Source organism: Planococcus citri, chromosome 3 (assembly GCF_950023065.1).
Source record: "Planococcus citri chromosome 3, ihPlaCitr1.1, whole genome shotgun sequence".
NCBI lineage: Eukaryota > Metazoa > Arthropoda > Insecta > Hemiptera > Pseudococcidae > Planococcus > Planococcus citri.
This window is the reverse complement of record NC_088679.1, coordinates 81,800,242-81,824,338: the sequence shown is the minus strand read 5'-3', so window position 1 is coordinate 81,824,338 and position 24,097 is coordinate 81,800,242. Positions and strand designations below refer to the sequence as shown.

General features: G+C 36.5%; 1 protein-coding gene across 5 annotated transcripts in view; it reads right to left on the bottom strand.

Moving 5' to 3' along the window:
• Positions 1-682: 682 nt before the first annotated feature.
• Positions 683-24,097, bottom strand: part of LOC135839796 (octopamine receptor beta-1R-like) — a 342,285-nt gene continuing 318,870 nt past the window's right edge. For all 5 annotated transcript variants that reach the window (XM_065356004.1, XM_065356003.1, XM_065356001.1 and 2 more), the window contains 2 exons: positions 9,252-9,494; positions 683-7,147 (listed from right to left, as the gene is read on the bottom strand). In XM_065356004.1, the coding sequence (XP_065212076.1) occupies positions 6,766-7,147; positions 9,252-9,494 (625 nt within the window). In that variant the 3' untranslated portion in view covers positions 683-6,765. The remainder of the gene's footprint in view (positions 7,148-9,251; positions 9,495-24,097) is intronic.

Sequence of the window (24,097 nt, the reverse complement as noted above, 5' to 3'; positions counted from 1 at the left end):
TTTAGGATTCATTGTAAGTTTTTAAATTACAGGCGTTTTGAGGGTGCTCACAGCCCACTGTGGTTGAATTAGGATAATTTTTTTTTTTTTTTTAAATCTTCGGCTCAAAGTTGACAAAACATTTCCAAAGTCTCGATAAATGAACTTTGGTGCCTGAAATATTAGTTGGTCTTCGATCTCGCTTCGTTTGGACTCGAAATTGTAGACGTGAATTTACGGCAAACCGATTATGCAATTTAATTAACACAGCCTGCTTAAGTGTTAATTAAATTGCATAACCAGTTTGCCGTAAATACACGTACGTCGTACCGACAGCGACGTGGTGTGAGAAGCCAATAGGGCGTTCAAGCGGTCGATAATTACTAATTACTAATTAGGCATCGCTGATCACGTCGGGCTCATTTTTTGTTTTAATCAATCGAGCTTTTCTGTACATACCTGAAAGTTCAACTTTTTTGTAAAATGCTCGATTACCGATCTAAGACACTTTGAACTTTATATTATTTCTCCAGTGATTTCCATAAATTAAAAAAATAAAAGGAATCTTTCTTCGTGTAGTTTTTGAAACTATTGAATTCTTTGCTAGCAAGATGTACCTATATGTACCGATCACAGTCACAGTATTGACCAAGTGTCAGCTAACTACTCGTATATATCTATGGGCCAATAATCACGCACACAATTGTTCAGTTTATACGCGTGTAATATAATTCTGATCGTATATGAACAAACAATTTTACAATCGATAGGTAGTTTTTTTTCTTTCATTTAATTTGCCGTTACATTTTACGCTTTCTTTAAAATGGACAGTTTACGATTTACGCAGGACAGTGGAAATTATAAGAATAATTGAAAATAATACAACCGTAACATTAAAATCAATACGATTATAAAATAATTAAGAATTAAGTATGTAGTATTTTTAATGTAAATTCGACTATTTAATAGGAACTGAGCGACAATATTTTCTCAATAACACATCAATAATTAATCGATAATACATATTAGTACAAAACAACGACGATAGCAAATAAAAAAAATTGTATTTTGTAGTTGAAAAAAACAAAAAAACAACGTATGTACGAACGAAAACGAAACGAAGGGGGAAAATACTTCTCGAGAAGATTAATATGTTTTAGATGGAGAATTTTTTTAACTTTTTAAATTTATATTTTGATATAAATAATTTTAAGCGCAGATTCGAGAATATCTCTTGCCCACTATCTCGTCATGAAGTGCGATACGTAAAAGAAGAGAAGGGTACCTACGACAAGTGCTCAGAGTTCTTGACAGAAATTTTCAACTTTCCAGAATTACAAATTTCATTTCAATCTGTATTTATAGCCTATATTTATTCGGGTATCAGGTATCGTTATACTGAACAAGCGTACAAATAGTGAGAAGGGTAGTTTTTGTCGTCAGGGTGTTTTGTTTCGGGAAAACTGAAAAAAATTAGGGGATTTCGAAAGAAAAGGTAATGTGTTCGTGATTATCGCATAAAGAACCGGGCAATTCCGTAAAAGTATACTCGATGAAATTATTTGATAGAGATTCGAAGTTGCATTCAACTTTCAACATAGGTAGGTACTTTTTGATTCTGTTCCATTTTTTTTCTTTTTTTTTCCAGATCCGAATACCTACATAACTGTTGGGTAAATGTATTTCACGAGTTGAAAAAAATGCATAATCTGTATTAGGTAAATGTAAGTACATAAGTATATAGGTAATACCTAGGTAATGAAAGATGGCATCGGTGACAAAAGACCGGGGAGAGACGCGGCGCGGCGCAACGCTAGTGGCGAGCCACGCGAGGTGCATATATGCAAGTTACAAAGTAATCCTATTAGCTAACTTAGGATTTAATACGATTTAAAACGAATAAAATATAGAGTACGATTTATCGTTACTTCAAAAAAGCAGGTTCGCACGACAGAAACGATGAGGCTTATATACTTATTGATGCATTCGCGACAAAAAAATTGTATTAGTAACAAGTTTGTTTACAAATGAACATTTAGGAAAAGTTTTAGAAGATACTATGCCTAATTCATTTTTTTTTCTTTGTGCATATTGAAAAATTTACCTAACTTTAATTCTCAAATATTTATCCTCTATACTTTTCGTGTCTATTTGCAGAATTTACATTTATGATTTTATGTTGTCGTAATCGTATCTGGGCTCGGAGGTCCATTTTTTAAAAATCCATGTTCAGGATTCAGAAGCAGAGTTCAACTCGACCTCTCCATTCATTACTATTTGTCCAATAAGGTACCTTTGAAAGCAATTTTCTTTGATATTCAAATAGGTAGTCTATTTTGTTGGCAAAAGGTTATCATTAAGTGTGAAAAATTAGCTGTTTGTTCCTAAAATTATTGCTGTTGATAGAAATACGATAGGTACCTGTATCAACTTTAATCATCCGGGCCGGGCGATTGTCGTGCAAACCAGCTTTTTTGTCGTTCAATTATATATTTTTCCTAAAATATACCGTATAAAATATTGAGATCATCGTAGTTTATCACGCAGAATAACGTTGAAACTTGTGCTTCTACCCTCTAATACTCAGTTCACGTACACACGATTTTCCAAAATGAAAGAACAGAAAAGAAAAAAGATATGAAAACAAATATATAGAAAGGAGAAGAAAGGAAGAGTAAGGAAAGGAAAAGAAGACTAAAACAAAAACAAAAACAAAAACGAGAAACATAGATACGTACATATACATACATAATTACAGGTTTAGGTACAATGCAATGGTACAAAGGGTAGTAATAGGTAATTAATACATACAATCTCGTAGGTAGGTATACTGCCTACAGGTACACGTTTTTTGTGTCATATAAGTAGTACGTAGGTAGGACCATGTAGGGTCAGTGGTTTCTAGATGATAGAACTGGACTTATACGTATATAGAATTCCAATAGCAGTACGCATGTAGTTTCATCCATTGTTTTCATCAATGATTCCCAATTTCAAATCATTTTTGAGAAAATTTCTCTGTTTTGTTTTTTTAAATTTTGTTTTCGATAATTGATTTGGATCATTATACGTTCAATTTTGTTAAACTTATTGATCAAAAGCAACTTGAGAAAATGTTACAGAGAAACCTCATCATCAGCAGTAAAAGGTAAAAACAAAATAAAGATGATATTCTTACTTTCTGAGTATTGTTACTTAGGTTAGTATTAGAGGAGAAAGTACAAATATGGACCCCCTCTAGCTTTTCGGCTTTAAAGGGTAGAAAAAATTATCAAATTTTTTTTTTCGAATATACCATTCAAAAGGTTAAAGAGTAAAGACTCTAGTACATTGTGTAAAAAATTTTTTTGTTGAAAACCCACGGAGAAATTTAAAATTTAGAAAAGTGACATAAAGTGGTACAAATATGGACTCGGGTACAAATGGGTGGACAGAAATATCGGGTACCCCTAAAAAAGTTTTCTGCTAAATACTTCGGTTGGTCACAGTGAATGATAATAATGGTAGCACATGATTGGTTGTTAGACTGGATAGATAACATTTCACCAATCATATGCATCTATTTCACGTTGCCAACCTATATTTTTAATGAAAAACTTTCTTAGGGGTACCCGATATTTCTGTCCACCCTGTATGGACCCCCTCAAAAAATGAATAAAAATTTCAGAAAATTGTACAAAAATTTATTTAAAGATGTTTTTTGATGCTTTGGACTTGTCTTCTTTTCTCGGTATTCTAAAAACCATTGAATCAAAATTAGATGAAAAAAAATTTACGGGTCCATATTTATACCCATGCAAAAAATTGGCTAAGTTGATGAAAAATGAAAAAATCATGGTCTCATTTTTGACACTTCGGACTTGTCTTCTTTGTTAATAACACTTCCTGCGTAGCACAAGCGATGCCAAAGTTGATGGAAAAGACGAGATCTCTAATCCGTCACTTGTCGACACGACATTTGTTGACACCAATGTCGATAAATGACGAGTGAGAAGTTGATATCAAAATCGACTGTGTCTCCCTCCATTTTTTGTCTTGACAATGTCTCGAACATAGGTGTCATTTTTTTGAGTCTAAAAGAAGTAAATTTTGATCGAAAAATGTGTAAAATGTGCCCAAAACTCTTTTTTTGATTCAAGTAAAATTATTCTCAAAAGTATTTTCACCCTAAAAAATGTTTTTGAAAGAAAAAAAGTTGCCCTGGATAGGGATCAAACCTAGGTTGCCATTTACTTCTGCCACGTTCTCTAACCACTAGACCATTGCTGCTGTTGAGTGGAGAGGCCTTAAAAGAATATTCAGTCCATCTTATTTTGGACTTGGAAAATTTTTCTTATTGTATTTTGTCAGCTCTGATATCGACAAATGAGTCGGCAACACTTCGAAATTTCTAAAAATATTTTCTAGATCTTGTAATCGACATCAGCCGTCGATTACAAGATCTACAGAAGTATCTACTCGATGACAACATTTTGTACCCACTTGACAAGAGATTTGCCGGTTAAGCCGAAATGCCGGTTGATTTTTGTAAATTTGCCATTTAATAGGCGCGCAAAAATGACAGTAAATTTTCCGTGGAAAAAACGCCGGTTAGAAAAAGCTACTTTTTTTTATAAAAACAGCCATTTAAACAGCCGTTTTTGACCAGCGAATGGCAGAATTTTTTATTTGCCGAACTGCCGGTTCTCACAAATCAGCTGTTTTTTATTCACCGATTTTAGTGCACATGCGCAATGGGTTTTCACAACTTCCTTTTAAAAAATTGAATAAAAGTACAAAGTGCGGTACATGTATACCGCTTGAAAACAGAAATATTCATCTTGCAATGATAGCTGCGTGGTTAGAGCAATGGATTGTCAAGCGGGAGTCCTGGATTCGATCCCCGCTTGGACTGGAAATTTTTTGTAGATTTCAGGTTTTTATTCAGCGATTTAATGCATTAGGTATTTAAAAAGCAGCCAATTTTTTCCTGGCGTTTTTTTAATGGCAAATTTACTGTCATATTTGAGCCGGCTTTTACACTGGCTTTTTTTATCAGCGAATCTATTGTCAAGTGGGTAGATACTTTTGTAGACCCTATAATTGATATAGAAATTCAGGTCATCTTGCCGATGCCAATGTTTATGACAATTATTAGATCGACAAAAGTAACTATACAAAATCAAAATTTTGTAGATGCGTTTGTCTATCTTATTAGTCGACATCAACTTCGGATCGACAAGACAACCTGAATTTCGATATCAATCATGGGTCTACAGAGGTATCACTACAATACCTTGAAATCTTACACATGACACATGACTGTAGATACAAATGTAGACAGCAATGACGACTCATAGTTTTTGAAAAAAGTGTCAATTTTTAATCAATCATCTTACATGTAGTTAGATTAACCCCTCTGTGGATAATGTTTGGACTTTTTTCAATCAACAATCATGTAAAATCATGTCGATACTTTTGTCGAGGCCACTGACGATTTCATCAGTGCTACGTGGGTTTCTCAACATTCTAAAAATTATTGAATCAAAAATTAGGTAAAAAAATTTAGGGGTCCATATTTATACCCATGCAAAAAATCGGCTCAGTTTATGAAAAATGAAAAAAATTATGAAAATCAGTTGAAGTAAAGACAAATATGAAAGTATATTTTGAAAGTACTCATTGTAAGCTAAGTACTTTGCTAATAATTTTCTTTCCATACTTTATTTGAAGTTGATATGAATTACCGAATGAAAAACTTGTAAAATTTTCCACTGGGAAGAAAATAATGCGCAAAAAAAAACAATTGCTGATGAGAGACACCCAAGTATGCATGGATCATCGACCTTTTATTCCCTATCTGGACAGCGATTCCAATCGGAATTCAAGCAAATATCTGATGCAAACCTCCCAAATCGAGTTTGTAAAGAATGCCTCTGCGCATTGCGCGAACTCGTCTTTTACCTTACCCCACTTACCGCACGTATGGTCCTAATCCATCATGATCGCGTGTGGAAGGAGATAACCACCTTCCACATGCGATTATGATCGTACGCTTGGTAAGTGGGGTAAGGTAAGAGACGAGTTCGCGCAATGCTCAGAGGCATTCTTTACAAACTCGATTTGGGAGGTTTGCATCAAAATGAACCCTTCAAATCGCGGTCCAGATGAGGAGAATAAAAGGTCGATGGCATGGATCCAAAATAAGTACTTGGATCATGGATACTACATACACTACTACTAGTATAATTTTTAGTACGCAGCATGACCGTAGCGCTAGTAGTTGTACACTAAACCAGGGGGGGGGTCCATAATTGTACCTTCTCCTCTACGTCTTGATGTTATCCTATTGGAAAAACAAAAATAGGTAGGTAAATATTTTAGAAAGTTCTCTCATTTCTAGGTATGGTATATTTTCTGGTGATTTATTTTAGGTATTAGTTAGTAGATGATTTATTTCATTTTTCATTTTGAAATCGAGTCATGCAATCAATTCGAAAAAGCGAAGAATTTGCATAAATTTTAAAATCAAAAGTATTTATAACGATTCGCGATTCGAAGAATTTTTTCAATGATTCTTCCCAATATGTACCTAGGTACTGAAATCTAGGAATGATGACATAATAAAAAATTACCCACCTACCTACCTACTTAATTCGTTATTTGGCAAACTACTGACCCTACTCATTCCATAAATACTCGTACGTGTAAGACATAAACGTATTACCTATCATCTTACATTAAGTAAGTATTTATTACGTTTTGTACAAAAATGGGTAAATTAGGGCTTACGGCTTATAGCCTAGGTTAAATTGCATCTTCAACTTCGGTATGCAGTTCGATATCTTCTTTGGATTTGCAGCAAATATCGTTGGTTTTATTAATGGAATAATGCTGCGATTCGATTAACGAAGATTGATTACTATGTACATAGGCTTGCTCTTGGTTTCGATTGTTACGAAACACCACGCTTTGAGTATTACCGCGCCGCCGTCTAATTGGAATCCAGCGCATTATGTTCGAACAGCAATATTGCAATGTTTTTTTGAAAGCCGCTCTAAATTCCCGATTGAAGTAAGCGTAAATAATCGGATTTAAAGCGGAATTGAAGTATCCGATCCAGAATACAATCACCATCAACGATCTCGGCCAATCGCATGCCGAACCACAGACCGACGACGTTACGTACCTGAAACACATGCAACCTTCATCAACTTTATCTGGCTTACCTACCACTTAGGTTATATACGAGTAGGTACATTAGCCAACTTATCAAGCACAACATGCTACACAACAACTTAGGTGCCTAATAATGTAATGTACCTCTACCTACAGAGTTAGGGACTGCCTACTTGTTCTTAAATATTCAGCAGACAGACCGAAACGTTTCGAAAATTTTCAAATTCCATTCTAGCTAACGCTATTTAAGCTGATTTGAAACCGTTAGTCAACTAATACGGGTAACTATTCGCAGCCATTCGCACAGACTGATGCACTTCTGTAATCTTAATGCAATCTGAATCTGAACTCAACGCCACAGGTGAATTGCCGCTTTAGTACTCGTACCTAAATGCTTACCTGGACTACACTCCCTATTAGGCGGGTAATTCCACGTCAATTGGACCAATAAGTGGTAGGTAGGTTCGGCGATTTTTTGAAATTTTTTCTGTGGAAAGATCTTCCGAAGGGATGACCAATGGCGCAAATCGCAGACCTCTAGCCCATTTTTAACAAAAACCAGGGGGTTTCAAAGTTTTCAGTGAACCTAAAATATCATCCATTTCAGCAGTGGATTACTTGATAACCGCGATGCCTACCAAAATGGAACTTTTCCCCATAGTTAGGGGCTTTGAAAGGCTTTTTGGTGATATCATAAAAATCAGTGTTGCCACTTTTTTTCGTATGAAAAATTAGCTCGAAAAGTTTCAAAACGTAGTTTTCATATCGTTCCGACTCTCAAAAATTCCGAAAAAAATACATTATGGACAACTGTTCATGCTGAACAACATATTAAAAAATTGGGATGGTAACTTGTCGCAAAGTTGATTTAAAAAAATTTAAAGTTTGCGAAAAAATTCGATTTTTTTATTTAAAACATGAAAAAAAGTTTTAGTTGGTAAAGTTGACCCATTTGACCCCTATTTTTACGTATCTGTTGAAAAAGTTGAAAAACCCCCTTCACTCGGTGAAATTAACTCATCACAAAAAAATCAAAATTCGAAAAAATTCAAAAAATAAACAAATTTTAATTTTATTGCTGTAAGTGTGATTTTTATCAACTTTTTCATGAAATACGTCAGAAAGAGGTCAAAATAAGACAACTGAATAAATTTAAACTTTTTTTTGATGTTTGAAATTGAAAATTGAATTTGTTCGAATTTTGATTTTTTCGTGATGAGTTCATTTTATCGAGTGAAAGGGGCTTTTCAACTTTTTCAACAGATATGTAAAAATAGGAGTCAAATGGGTCAACTTTACCAATCAAAACTTCTTTTCATGATTTAAATCAAAAAATCACATTTTTTCGCAAACTTTAAATTTTTTCAAATCGACTTTGCGACAAGTTACCATCCCAATTTTTTAATATGTTGTTCAGCATGATCAGTTTTCCATAATATATTTTTTTCAGAATTTTTGAGAGTCGGAACGATATGAAAACTACGTTTTGAAACTTTTCGAGTTAATTTTTTGTACGAAAAAAAGTGGCAACACTGATTTTTATGATATCACCAAAAATCCTTTCAAAGCCCCTAACTATGGGAAAAAGCTCCATTTTGGTAGGTATCGCGGTTATCGAGTAATCCACTGCTGAAATGGATGATATTTCAGGTTCACTGAAAACTTTGACACCCCCTGGCTGCCGTTAAAAATGGGCTAGAGGACTGCGATTTGCGCCATTGGTCATCCCTTCAGAAGGTCTTTTCACAGGAAAAATTTCAAAAAAATCGCCGAACCCACCTACCACTTCTTGGTCCAATTGACGTGGAATGACCTATGCCTAATGTTGATCGAGCTTTTTCAAAATTTTTGAGCAAGGTGAAATTTGAGTCACATTCAAAGGGTACAAGATCCTCTGAAATTACGACAAAAGAATTCGATTCGAAATTCCAAAAGAATTCAGTCGCAACTCTGAAAGTACTCGTAGTTTTTTAAAAAACTGCGCATTCGCGTAGCATAACCTTAATTTGTAGAATACTCGTATAACGTAAGCTCCAAGGAGTAGTGCGTTTGTCAATGCAAAAATGTTTGATGGCTAAGGGCAGAGCGTAGTGTGGTGGTGTGGTGGTACTTACCAAACGAAAAACGGTAACCAGCAAGCTAGAAAAGCGCTCATAATGATTCCCAAGGTACGAGCTGCCTTTCGTTCGCGTTTCATTTTACTCATATTGGGCGTGGGTCGCAACGCATTCGAATCGGGATCGTGTTCAACGATGCTTTTGCTGCCGATTTCCGGCGGCTGAAGGGCTCCTAAACTGGCCGCGCTGATTCCGTTAATTTGTAAATGCCGATTCAACAACGCCGTCGCCACTTTGCTTCTGTAATGCAAACAAACAAAATAAACACACAAATGAGTACCGTATATCGCAGCAATTATCTAGATAGGTATACGCTTAACGAAACAAATTTCAATGTCATTCTCAATACGATATATGTATAGTCACTAGTCAAAGCTTCACTTTTCCAGTACCTACCTACCTAGATACCTGCAGAATGCCAGAAAAAAACACTCACGCATTTCGCGTGAGAAGACCGATTTTTCTTTCAATAAAAATTTTTTACGAACGAATTGATTCACTTTTTTTTAAACATTTGTACAGCAATTGATCTGTTCACAATCGAATCGAACCATTTCATTTACGAACAATTGGCGATTAAGTAAATAAATTGATTGATTTCTTCGTGAATCATTCGCGAACGAGTTGATCAATAGTTACTAAACCATTCGGGAACGAATCGATTCGTATCAGTGACTCGTTCGCGAAAAAATCGATTCATTTACTCAATTTTTGATGAATCATTCGCGAACGAATTGATTCGTATTAGTGACTCATTTGCGAACGAATCGATTCACTTGCTCAATTTTTGGTGAATCATTCGCGAACGAATTGATTCGTATAAGGGAATCGTTTGCGAACGAATTGATTCGTATAGGGGAATCGTTCGCGAACGAATTGATTCGTACAAGTGAATCGTTCGCGAACAAATTGATTCGTACAAGTGAATCGTTCGCGAACGAATCGATTCATATAAGTGACTTGTTCGAGAACGAATCGATTCGTATTGGTGACTCATTTGCAAACGAAACGATTCATTTGCTTAATTTTTGGTGAATCATTCACGAACGGATTGAATAATTTTTTGTGAATCATTCGCGAACGGATTGAATAATTTTTTGTGAATCATTCGCGAACGAATTGAATAATTTTTTGTGAATCATTCGCGAACGAATCGATTCATTTACTCAATTTTCGATGAATCATTCGCGAACGAATTGATTCGTATTAGTAACTCATTTGCGAACAAATGGATTCATTTGCTCAATTTTTGGTGAATCATTCGCGAACGAATTGATTTGTATAAGTGAATCGTTCGCGAACGAATCGATTCGTATAAGTGAATCGTTCTCGAACGAATCGATTCATATAAGTGACTCATTCGCGAACGAATCGATTCGTATCAGTGACTCATTTGCAAACGAATCAATTAATTTGCTCAAGTTTTGGTGAATCATTCACGAACGGATTGAATTATTTTTTGTGAATCATTCGCGAACGAATTGATTTGTATAAGTGAGTCATTCACGAACGAATCGATTCATATAAGTAACTCGTTCGCGATCGAATCGATTCGTATTAGTGACTCATTTGCGAACGAATCAATTCATTTGCTCAAGTTTTGGCGAATCATTCGCGAACGAATTGATTTGTATAAGTGAGTCATTCGCGAACGAATCGATTCATATAAGTGACTCGTTCGCGATCGAATCGATTCGTATTAGTGACTCGTTCGCGATCGAATCGATTCGTATTAGTGACTCATTTGCGAACGAATCAATTCATTTGCTCAAGTTTTGGTGAATCATTCACGAACGGATTGAATTATTTTTTGTGAATCATTCGCGCACGAATCGTTCGCGAACGAATTGATTCATAAATTAAAGAATTGTTCAAAAATTGAGGGTTGTATTAGTACCTACCTACTTTGTAGGAATCGTGCAGGCCTAGAGAGATTTCAAATTTGATCAAAATACCTGGAATTGCGGGAATGAGCGTATCATGATCCCAGGCCCTCAAAACGTAAAGAAAAGTCACTCCCAGGCCCAACTCTCACTATCGCAACGAATACAGTACTACACTTTCGTTGGCCAATTTCAGCATTAAATAAAATTGCTAGAAATCTTTTACCCTCAGTTCGTTCGGGCCTGTTTGTTTTTCTTTTTCAAAGTTGAAATTTCTAAAAAAAACTACAAATATCATTCAAATTCTGAATACAGTTTACACCATTTATATTTAACGCAAATTCTCAGATATATATATCTAGTTATGTACGTATAGACGTAGGTAGGTGCGTTAAGGCAGTATCAGTCGAGCCGTATCAGCTCGTCTCGCTCTCGCATTCGTGGTTGGTAGGTAAGGTAGGTGTAGGTATAGTAGGTACTCGTACCAATCGTACCTGCATTCGTAAACGGCGACACTCGACAGTCGGCAGTCGACGACAAAAACAACAGCTTCAGGTTAGAAGTCATAAATCACCGATTCACCATTAATCAGAGAGCAATCTCAAAATACCTATTACAGTTTTAGGTGCGTTGCTGGTGTACGGTGTACGCTGTACGCGTATCGTATTGCCGTTGCGTTGAAATTACCAATGGGTAACGTGACAGTTTGTTTCTTATTGATCGGTTCCCCTGTTCTGAGACAAAATTTAAAACCGCACACACCACAAGCAAAATCAATCTTGCTGGTGTAAAGCCGAAGTTAAGACTGTTTAATTTTCCAAAAAAAGAGCCCCCTTGCCGTCTACATCGCAATTCGTGTAGAAATAAGTTGGTGCCTCTCTTCCTACTTAGGATCACCTAGGTACGAAATATACGAAAAGAAAATCCACTCATTTGATGCAGTATGCACTAAACAGCATGTCCCTGTACCTTTTCCATAATACGAGTACATATAGATAGGTACGAATGTACCTATCAAGCAACATAGGTTTACATATTTTGTAAATTCGTTGATAACGTTTGCTTCGCAACAGCTTCTGGCTTCTCGTCTGGCCCGACTATCAATCATTCTAATTAACGACAAACGAACGCTCGCTCGCTCAAAGGAACGGAAACGCGAGAAAACAGCTCGTTTATCGCGCATTTTACCGCCGTTCTGCGTTACTTTCGTAGGTACCTACGTACTTTCGTACTTTCGAACCTACTACACCTCCTAAGCGAGTTTCTGCGAAAAGCCATGTCTGAGTTGGGGATAATTTCGCATTTTCAAAATTCCCCATCGTCGACATGGCCCGAATGGTATTCTCGTTTTGTGTAAGTATTTTTATACGCGCTATCAAATACACGACCGAATAATATAAATAAATGTTCTGTCTTACTCGATGATGCTTAATAATATCGTTTGTTCGTTCGCGCAAAAATTCTTGGTATTTGCGAAATGCTCCAATTGAAATGTACGTACGCGTACTAACCCTTCTCCTCTTTCTTCTCTCGCGTCATTTTTAAATAAACGCTTCTTTTTTTCACCCCGCACCGTTTGAATTTTAATCAAGTCGATTAGAAAAATCGATCATTCGACCAAATACCTCCACGAAGTGAAAGTATTTTTCGTTTTCATTTTTATAAGTACCTAGGTATATCTACGAGTAGATACGACGAGTATGCTCGAATGAGATTACAATTTTCTATATACGATATTTTTTCAGTCAACCGACGACTTTATCAGCGAGTAAGTTGTAGGTATAGGTACCTATACATATGTATACTTACCTATCGTATAATTTGACGTATCTAGTACCACTCTTCGAGCAGGTACGAGTTGTGGTTATGTGTTTTTTCCCTCACTAAAGGCCCCAGATTTGAGATGATCTTTGGGAGTCGAAACTAACACTTTTTAAGAGAGTGTTTTACTGTGTAGTATCTAAGCCTAAATAAACAAAAGCATAAAGGTGCCTGGTTGATTTTTTCACGGACAGTTTTTCTTTCTTCGCTCGCTTTATTTTTTGTTAAAATTTAATCTTTTTAGTTATATCATTTGAAGGGTAAAGAATGTACTAATAGTGTAATTAACGACATCGCAGAAAAGTAAAAAACGCGTACCGATTATATCTTATAATTAATAAGGATCTTAAAGAACATTTTCTTTGTGTTGGATTACCGGGCGTCTTTTATTTTTATCTAAAATGTCTTTTTTAATGACCCTCTTTCTCTTATGTTGTTTCCAAAATAAGCGTTTTAAATGCGAAAAACTCGTCGTTCGACCCAATAAAGTGACCAATTTTGGCGAGCGTTTTTCATGGGTAGGTATACCTACTCCGCCGTATAATTTTTTCTTACAAGGGACGAACCTCTCAAGGTATCCGCCCCTATTTAAACAGGACCAAGGTTTTTGAAAAGAGCATGGTTTGAAACCTCCAAAAACATTTTTAGCTGCACAACTTGATTTACGGGTTTTAGATGAATTTTTGAAAACTTGATAATTGGCCATTTTGGGCAATTTGATGATGAAAATTTGTTCAGAAACTAATTATCAAATCCCTCGAACCGAATTTTACAATTTTCTGTGATTGTGAAGGCTCGAGCGCGATTTCGATTTTCCAGAATTTTAAAAAATTCTTGAGAAGAAATCGAAAATCGTGCTGGAGGCTTCCTAATAAATCGAAATGGTGTAACACAGGTTTGGGTGATTGTTTTCAGACGAGACGAAGCCATTAGTGTAAATTTCACAAATTTCTCTACGAACGGAAAATTTTTGATTTTTTGAATTTTTCCCGCCTTACAGCAATACTTAATACCTATTCTGGCCGAAATTACTTGAGATGCTCGCCGAGAAATCGGGCCAAATGTGGATAAACTTGTTTTTTGAATCATTTTTTCTTTAGAAAATTATCACTCTATCCTCGCTGGAGCAAAAAGTAACAACGTTTTCACTTTCACAAAAAAAAATTGTTTTCTTCAAGTCAAGAAATGAGAAAAAAATGAAAAAAAAACGCAAAATCTAAAATTGAATTAAACTTAAAACCACCCCCCCCCCCGAAAAAAGTTTTGGGTCTTGTGTTTTTTTATTCATGCTCTGAAATAAGGTTTCGCATCGTGATATTTGTTTCGTTTTTGTGATCGGTCTTTTAGTGATTTTGGTTACCCACGTGTTTGTGTAGGATTGTCCAACCTCGGTTTTTGTGTGTGTCTAAAAGTTGTTCTAACAAATAAGACACGTTGGTTGACATCTTCAAGTGTTAATCCAGCTTAGAAGGAACTAGAAAAGAAAATCCAACACTCTAACTGGGGAAAGATAGAGACCAAATCAAATGGGATCTTCACCCTAGGGCCTGGAGGAATTAGAGGATGATATGTTTAGACAATACCCACAGTTTGCCCTGGCCCATTGTGTCAGCAGAGATTTCAGGATGTCAAAGGGCATTGCGCTCCTATTTAAACGAGCCTTTGGCAACCAGGACACTCTGAGGTTAAGGGGTGCTAAGGTTGGGGAAGTAGTTGAGCTCAAAAAAGGTGGAAATTACATCCTTTATGCCATCACCAAAGAACAGTACAATGATAAGCCATCAATCAATGACTTTGTAATGACGATGAAAGCACTTGCTGCCAAATGTGACCAACTCAAGATCAAAAAGACAGCAGTACTAAGACTAGGGTGTGGTCTGGATAAACTGGAGTGGACAACAGTGAAACAATCCATCATCGAATGCTTCAGGAACCACCCAGTTACTGTCAGAGTATGCACCCAGAGAAGGAGTAACAGCTTCAACCCTGATCTATCAACCAAACATCGACCAGCAGAAGCCCTGTAAATAACCCATTAAAATGCATTAAGGTACACCGGGGCAAGTCAGAATGATTTTTCGCAATTTCAACTTTGACCAGCTGTTACTCCCCTTCTAATGAACCAATATGGATCAAATTTATTGTGTAGGTTCCCATAAGGGTTCTTAACCTATGGTAAAAATTTGAGCGCGATTGACACAGTAGCTTTCGCTCAGTGGAATAAAATATAAACTGTCCTGACTTACCCCAATTGGGGGAAGTCAGAACAGGCTAAACTTTGCAGAGGTGTAGATCACAAACCGAGCGTCCTAGAAAAATTGCACAGAAACAAAATTGTAGAGAATTTAATTCTCTTTGAGATCACTCTCATCAGATTTTCACTAGGACGCACGGTTCGTCCGCTATATGCGAAAAACTAAGAAATAGAAAGTCTGTATTTTAGACCAAATTCAAAATAAGTTCAAAACAACAACAAAATACAATTGAACCAAAGACATCTAAAATGAAACTGAATCGCGAAAATTTTTATGCCGTGATGAAGTAGGGGTAGTACCCTTGAGTCACCTTTAGTGGCACTTCGCCAGATATAAACCTCTAGGCGCTAGAGCAAGTTTTCTAACTTACCCTGAATTCCAACTTCCCCCGGTGCACCTTACCTCAAGCTGTAAATAACAATAGTTAGATTTTTCAAAACTTATGCATGCTCTAAATATATTCTTCTCAAAACCATAAGCTTAAATTAATTTAGTGAGGGTTTCTTTCTTGTATTATAATTTCTTAATTTCTTTTTTTGTATTATAATGCTGTACATATTTGCAAAGTAGACCAAGTTAATTAATCCTACCTATTTTCCTAAATTTTTCAGCCTATAATAATTAGTCATATCTAGTATTGTACTCTTAAGTCCAATGTGAGAGGCTGGTGTGAAGCCCTTAGCAAGTGCACCGGCCTCCTCGCAAATCATCGCCTTAGTTGCAAAAACTCGTATCTCCAACTCTTGAGATCACACCTTGTGTAAACCATTTTTTTGCACTGTGGCGATTCCTATTGGACTTGAACGTTCAACTAAAAAATAGGTAAGAGTGGGTGGTCCCCCTCTGTTACCTATCTTTTAGTTGAGCAGTAAAGTCCAATAGGGAGAGCTACACTGCAAAAAGAACGGTTTACATAAGGTGTGATCTCAGAGTTGGAGATACAAGTTTTTGCAACTGAGGCGACAAAATGTCCCCCCATATCCGAAACTCATGTAATGCAAAGGGGAGACCAACACTTGTTGACCCCCCCCTGGGCACCAAATTCTCCTCCCAAAAATCCTTTTCCCAAGACGCGTTGGGGTACTCAGTCTACCTGATGGGCATCCGTGAATAATGAAGCCTGGTAGGGTGATTGGGCCCTTGGCAACTGCCTAGGGGGTATGGGCTGTGGTGGACAACCCGTCTCTCCCCCTCCCCCTCCCCCCGCATCTTAGATCTAGGATTAGGGATAAATTAAGATAATACATTTTAGATTTAGTCTTAGATTCAAAATGTAAATAAATATATGTTTATTAGAAAAAACCCCCGGCACCTTGTGTGTCTGGGGAGCCAAAAAAAAAAAACAGAAAAAAATGTGTTTGTGTACCTTATTTTTCCATACAGATACCAACGTTGATTAAACCCACGAAAGCAGTGCTAACCTATACCTATACGTTTCTCTGACGGCCATCGTGGGATGTAAACCTATTGTGCCGGCGCGAGCTACATATTATAGGTTCATTTTCTAAAGGGTCATTTTGGTACATAGGTATGGTACAATATTCTACACTTGATACGATGCTGGCTAATACTCGTATCAGCAATTCTCATTTAGCTTTTTTGTATTTAATACTCACGCTTCGACTCGCATTCGAGCTTTTTTCTTCGCAATTCAAACGCAACACGTCGGAAAATTATCGCTTTACAACTAACTATAGCGAAACATTTAATTAGTTGCCGAATACCGACGACGAAACGGCGGCGCCGAGCACGAGCCCGAGCCATCGCCATTCATGCCGCAATGTGACGAATTTTCGCACAAAAAAGCCACAGCTGCGGACGGTCGCGGCCGCGCCTAGCTTAGTTTTTGCATGAAATTTAATTCCGTTAATAAAACCTTTTTGCTCGACTTTTTACTCGTCGTCACTGTCGCTATACGTATAGCGTATAGCTGTACGAGTATTTCGCCTTTCGCCATCCGCCATCGACGAGGCCGTAGCCGATTTTTACCTTCGAGTTTTCTGTTTTCGTCCTTTTTTCTTTATTTTTTAGCTTTTTTTTTCTTTCTTTGCGAGATTTGCTCTTTTATTCGTTCGTCGCTCGACGACGAGATTAAAATATTTTCTTTTGTTCGAGTTTTTTTTTCTTTCGCAAAATGAACGAGAGTAGGCTGATTCTTATTAGGAATTAAGAAATTATTCAGCGTTGTGGCACTGATGCGTCGCGTCAATGTCAATAAGGACTGAATTTTTAGAAAATTTTATTACAATGCGAAGAATTAAACAAGTTGGACTCGAAAATAGTCTGTCTGTATTTTTCATTTGGTCAAATGTAATAGCGAGCCTATCTACTAAATAGGTACCTGGATGATACATATGTACTTATGGTTATGAGTTTCATTTTTTTTTAGGAATGTTGAAATGGAGGCCATCAATCGATTGGTGGTTCGATCCTACCTAAAAAAATTTGGCAAATTCCACGTTTGATTCCAAAGGTAGGTACTAGGTAGGTGAGTAATAAATACATATATTTATATCCAATATGTGAGAGATGTAAAAGTACAGTACCTACCTATACCTATAAGTATAAGTAGAGATTTACGAGCCATAGGTGAAAAGTAAAAACTAAAACGGTACCTAAGTGCTTATATCGGTGCGTCTGTACTCGTATATTCGTCATGTCGGATGCCTTTTCAAGTCAAACATTCAACTTTCATATCGAGCAACATTAAGTACAGTTAGCGAAGCTTTCACAAATGAAAATACTCGGCTTCGCGTTCGCATTCCGTTCGTGTAAAGCTTTTAACGTGACTAACGATGTGTACATGTAAGAAGGTGTACCTACGAGTACCTACTTATTCATTTTGCGAAGGAAATGAAAAAAAAACCGCCTCTCGCGTTAAACTGCGATTTTCGACCAGAAATCGAGTTTTTTTTTCTTCTGTAGAAAATGGGTTAAATTAACTGACAGACAACCATATTGATACTTCCGCCAAATTAGGATCAATTTACGAGTAATATAATTTCGTCAATTTTTGACAATTTTCACGCTACTAGGTATGATCTTTATGACGATACTTCACATAACTCGAGCAAATTTTATTTTCCTTTGACGAAATTTGATCAATTTTATTGGTAACGTGCAATGATGTGTGGACAAATTTCACCAATTTTGCTAAAATTTTTGAGATACTTACCTACGGCTCGACCACTCATAAAATGTTGTAATAAATATACCAAGTACGAATCCGCGGTTAGTTGACCCAAAATGATCACTTTTTGGGCTCCAGGGGTTCCCAAAGTTGCGAATAAAGAAATTATTTTAGGAACCACTGAGTATTATTTTCAAAACCTTTTTTAGCGTAATATATCTGTTTGAACCTGATAAAGGTTATGCGAGATGATTATTCTATTTTTGACCCTCGGGGGCAGAAATTGGGGGATTTCGATTTTTTGAAAATTTTGGAACCACCATTTTGGATCTACCCCTTCGAGCCCCGCTAAAAAGCGTTTTACAGTTGATTAGTATCTGAAAGACGTCCATCTTACCAAATTTTGAGCTCAATAAAAGTTTGCGCTGATACTCAAAAATCCAATAATTTTCCAATTTTTCGTAATTTCGATATTTTGGGAACCCCTGGAGAACTAGAAACCTGTGATTTGCGCCAAACGTAACGTTTTAAGGTATATATTCAATAATCTTGATGAAAAAGTTCAATTAGGCTCCCTATATATTCGTAATTTTGAACCCCTTTTTTAGACCCCCTCCAATTTTAGGCATCCCTAAAAAAGGCGTTTATGCACATTTTTTCTAATAAATTGAAGAATTTATTTTTCAAACACACTAGCAAGTGCTCGATATTTTTTCATATGATTTTTCCTATAACATTCAAAATTGAGCTATTTTGGGTCAAATTCTGAGATTTAACTCTTCGAAAAGACGTGAAAATCACGTTTTCACGATTTCAACGAAGTAAAAATGTCAGAATTTGACCTCAAATAGCTCAATTTTGAAAGTTACAGGAAAAATAAAATAAAAAAGTATTGAGTACTTGCTAGTGTGTTTTAAACGTGAATTCTCCAAATTATTTGAAAAAATATGAATAAACGCCTTTTTTAGGGGTGCCAAAAGTGGGGGTCTCTAAAAAAAGAGTTCAAAATTACGAATATGCAGGGACCTTTATCAAACTTTTTCATTTGGATAATTGAATATATACCTGAAAACGTTACGTTTGGCGCAAATCACAGGTTTCTAGTTCTCCAGGGGTTCCCAAGATATCGAAATTACGAAAAATTGGAAAATTATTGGATTTTTGAGTATCAGCGCAAACTTTTATTGAGCTCAAAATTTGGTAAGATGGACGTCTTTCAGATACTAATCAACTGTAAAACGCTTTTTAGCGGGGCTCGAAGGGGTAGGTCCAAAATGGTGGTTCCAAAATTTTCAAAAAATCGAAATCCCCCAATTTCTGCCCCCGAGGGTCAAAAATAGAATAATCATCTCGAATAACCTAATCAGGTTCAAACAGATATATTACGCTAAAAAAGTTTTTGAAAATAATACTCAGTGGTTCCTAAAATAATTTCTTTATTCGCAACTTTGGGAACCCCTGAAACCCAAAAAGTGGTCATTTTGTGTAAACTAACCCACGGATTCGTATTTGGTATATTTATTACAACATTTTAAGAGTGGTCCAGTTAGCTGCCCGGGCCCAAAAAATGGCATTATCGATACTCCTCTTTTTCCAAATTTACTCTTTATTAAAGTGTTCATTTTTTGGAAATTTTCAATGATCTTAAAATTTCTCAATAATTTGTGGTGTGAAATTTAGGTAAGTGGCACCGTACCATTGTATGCTGGACATTTGGGCTTCTTAGGTCAATTTTAAGAGTGGGATGGGGTCAAAAATAGGGTCAAAATCAGGGGTTTTCCACCTTAAATGTGGTGAAAATGACCTAGGAATCTGAAACTCAGATATGTTGGTTACAATGGCGGTATACACCAATGGTATGAGTTTGGACTCTTGGCATTGATTTGGGGGGCAAACTATGCTTCTCCAAAAAAATGACTTTACTGTAATTTTCAACTTTGACCCTCCCAACTGCAGGGGTCAACTACAGCTCCCAAGAGAACCTCATTCCCCAAGTTTGACTTTATTTGATCGATTAGAACCGGTTCAAGGTTATAAAATATAAAAATCACCAATGTATTGAAACTTATAAATATATAAATGTCTGGTCTACCGCAAATAGCCCCATTTTTTACAAAAATTTGACTAAAAACGTGAGAAAATGCGGGTTTTTGTAGTTTTTTGCTGTTTTTAGACCTTTAAGGTCAGCATTACTTGTCAAAAAAAGTTCAAATTTAGAGCAACGTTGACTACGTTAAAAGACAAAAGACACGAAAATGATAAATTTTCCAAACAGATAACGAATTATTTAATCTCAGATCTTCTTAGATGCGGTTACTAGCGCTCTAGATGAAGGGACTGCTGTAATGTGTGAACATTGGTTTCATTTACTGAACAAAAACAATTTATTACAGAGCTTTTTCGGAATTCGGCACTAGGTGGGTTGTTTTGGTATCCGCAAATCCGCGTGTATAGGGCTACTAAACGCTTTAATGTACTTACTCGCTTCATCACTTACACATACGTTGTTAGATGGGCGTAATTTGATGTGGTGATCAAGCCATGTTGATAGCAGATACCTACATTACAGAAAACTGTTTTCACAGCTCCGAGAACCAACTCGTTTTCTAATTTGATAATGGGGAATACATTATCTCCACTGCTAGTCGTCGAAAGTGAATAGCAAATGGTCAATTTTTACGATTGGTTTTGTGAAATGTGAAACGTTAATGCGAGCGTTTCTGGTGATAAGATACGATTTTCTGAAATGCTTTATTTTTATTTTATTTCATTTTATTTTTTGCATCAATCTTTTTTTCGTATAAGTACTACGAATGTAATTTCGAAACTCGTTGACTTGGATTTTGTATGTAATTACTTAGGTAACTATCTAGGATCTATTTGTAAATTGCACTTTGCACCTCTCGATGCTTTCAAATAGGTACCAGCGTAATATTCAGTGGCTGCTCTTTTCAATCAAGTTACCAACCTTAATATGTGCTTAAGGTACCATAACATTTCTATATTTATTTCTCTCTGTTCTTTTTTTGAGGTACCTACTACGTTTAGAAAATCAGATTTGTTTAATATTTTGAACCACTTTTATTATTGAGGTTTCACTGGTATTGGTACCATAATCGAACTGTAAAGCGAGCGCCTTTTCCAAAAAAAAAAAAAAAATGAGAACTAATAAAAAAAAAGTTTTTCTATTTTCGAACCGACGATATTTTCTTTTCTTCGGAAAACAAATTACTACAATTTGAAAATGATGGCAGCAAAAAAATGATAAAAAATAGCCAACAACTACGAAAAAGTACCTAAGTAAATAAAGAAGAAAAAAACGACCCGCGAGAAGGATAGAAAAAAAAACGTTTTCGAATAAAACGCTCATCCGATAGGTAGGTAATGGAATCGAAAAGTAGGCATTCGTTTGCTATTCCGAGAAAATTTTCCAAACGTTGGATTTATTTGGTAAAAAAAAGTCTGTCAACTTTTATAATCTTCGAGAGAAGAGTACACATTACTCGAAAACAGAAACGTGTAAGTTGAAGGTACAGAGTATACAGACATCACAAGTCGAATAATCAGTTGATTATTTTAGACTTCTGGTTGAACAGCATTCAAGAAAGGGTATCACTGTCTGCGGAGTGCGGATGAAAGTGCGATGGTAATTTTTTTTTCTTACACTCTCAGGTGCTAAAACTCTGACGATAGAGGTACCTACATTGGTTAAAATCTCATCATTACTAATACAAAAGTAAGCTTTGAGAAGCACAGGTAGCCTATAGCGCGCATCATCTTTCAGAAAAATTAATATTTTTGCAGTTTAGCTCTCGGCTACTTTTCTCACTGCTGGTAACACGAACGCGTAAAAGCAAGAGCTATACGAGTAAAAGGTGGGAAAGCCTGCCGGAGGCGGAAGCGAAATCAGCTCGAACAAAAGAGAAACCAAGCAAGTGGTGAAGTACCAAAGTGGAAAAAAAAGCCAACAGCAAAACAGAGGAAAAATATCAAACGAAAAAAGCCGTTTATTGAAAGATTAAACAGCAGGTAACCTATCTTCTACGCGTATCCAGCAAAAGAGCAGGAAAAATTGAAATTTGGTACGAAATAGCAGTTCGCATTATAAAACACTGCATATAAAAGTCGCGATAAGAAGCTTTCACGGTACAACGAATTTCCATTAATATAACGTAGGTAGGTAGAATGTTACAAAATAAATGTGCAAGAAATAACTGAAAGGTATCAACAGAGTGTCAGCTTTTCCACGATTCAACTTGCCTCAACTTGCATCTCTCTCTCTCTCTCTTCCCCTCTCGGCACAACGGCGTCGCTCGTCGTCGTCGTTACGGTACCTTTTTCAAATTTACACGTACAATGTTCCCTAGTACCTTTTTACCATGCCCGCACCTATACTCGTATTTATGCAAATGGACAAACTGACATGTCAAATTTCAATTATGTAGTTCACCAGGAGGCCACAAATTAAGATACATAGATACTCGTATATGAAGGTAGGTAGCTAAGCGTTTCCGCCTTTCAAAGGTGAAAGAAACCAAATTGATCTTGATGGCCCAGCAATTTGGTCAATAATGAGTTATAGCTACAATTTTTGCTACAGACTGCAAATTAGCTCAAAAATTTAGCATAAGGTAAACTACCAGTTATGGATGGGGGTACCAATTATGGATCTTTGTTTTGAGATGTCCTGGCTAGATCTGTAAAGAGAAGATAGGTGGGAACTTAGTCCTGCTGAGAGGATTTGGTTCCCTGTGTACCTATCCGGGGTATGCTTGGCTAATTAATACTCTACAGTTCTACACCTTCCCTCATACAGATTGTGTGTATGCCACTATTCGTCCGACCAATAAACCAAAAGATGATGAATCACTCTTAACACTTTATTGAGCTTCTCTTAATGAACATACATTTACACAAGGCTGATAGGTAATACCTAGAGCTATAAATACACACGCGCCCGTGCAGTTCTGCTCAAAAGGCTGGTTGTCCTAATGTCCGTCCAGAGGAGCGATTACTCTAAGCGACCTGAGACAACTGTGAAGCGGACACGGCAGTCTGTTTCGGTCGTCTGCATCTCACGGAACTAATCCACTAGATGGCACTGCACCAGCAGTGTTACCGACGACCGAGGGCATAATATATTCCCTGCTATAATGAGTACTTTGGGTCCTCATCTACCCTCTACAGTTCGCAATTTGTCGGTTAGGAGTGCCAATTGCGGCATTGTGTAGCCTTGAGTGTAGCCAACCTAGAAATGCATGGTCTTTGGATGTTGGGTGTTATCAGTGTGCTCCGCGTGTTTGTAATCAGAAAGTAAAAATTTTTACAGCAAAAATTTTGTTAAATTTGTACAAGGGTTTTTAATTAATTCAATTACATCTATCCAAAGAGTATATTCGACGAACATTTAGTTTCTATGTGTGAAGCTAAGCACCAAGAACTACTTTTTTGCATGTTCAAACTTTTTTGCTGATTAAAGGTTTAGGTATGTTTAGGTGCTTTTTGGTAGAATGACAACGTTCAAACATGAAATTCGTTGCCTTAGTTGCAAAGTAGCGTATGTCCATCTGTTCACTTGATACTTCGTGTAAAAGTGCTTTCAATCTGGAGCGCCATCTATTGGGTTTTAGTGGTAGCCAATGGGTAAGTATGCTGGTGGGACATGTCTCCGACATACCTACCCATTGGCTACTACTAAAACCCAATAGATGGTGCTCCAGATTGAAAGCACTTTTACACGAAGTATCAAGTTAA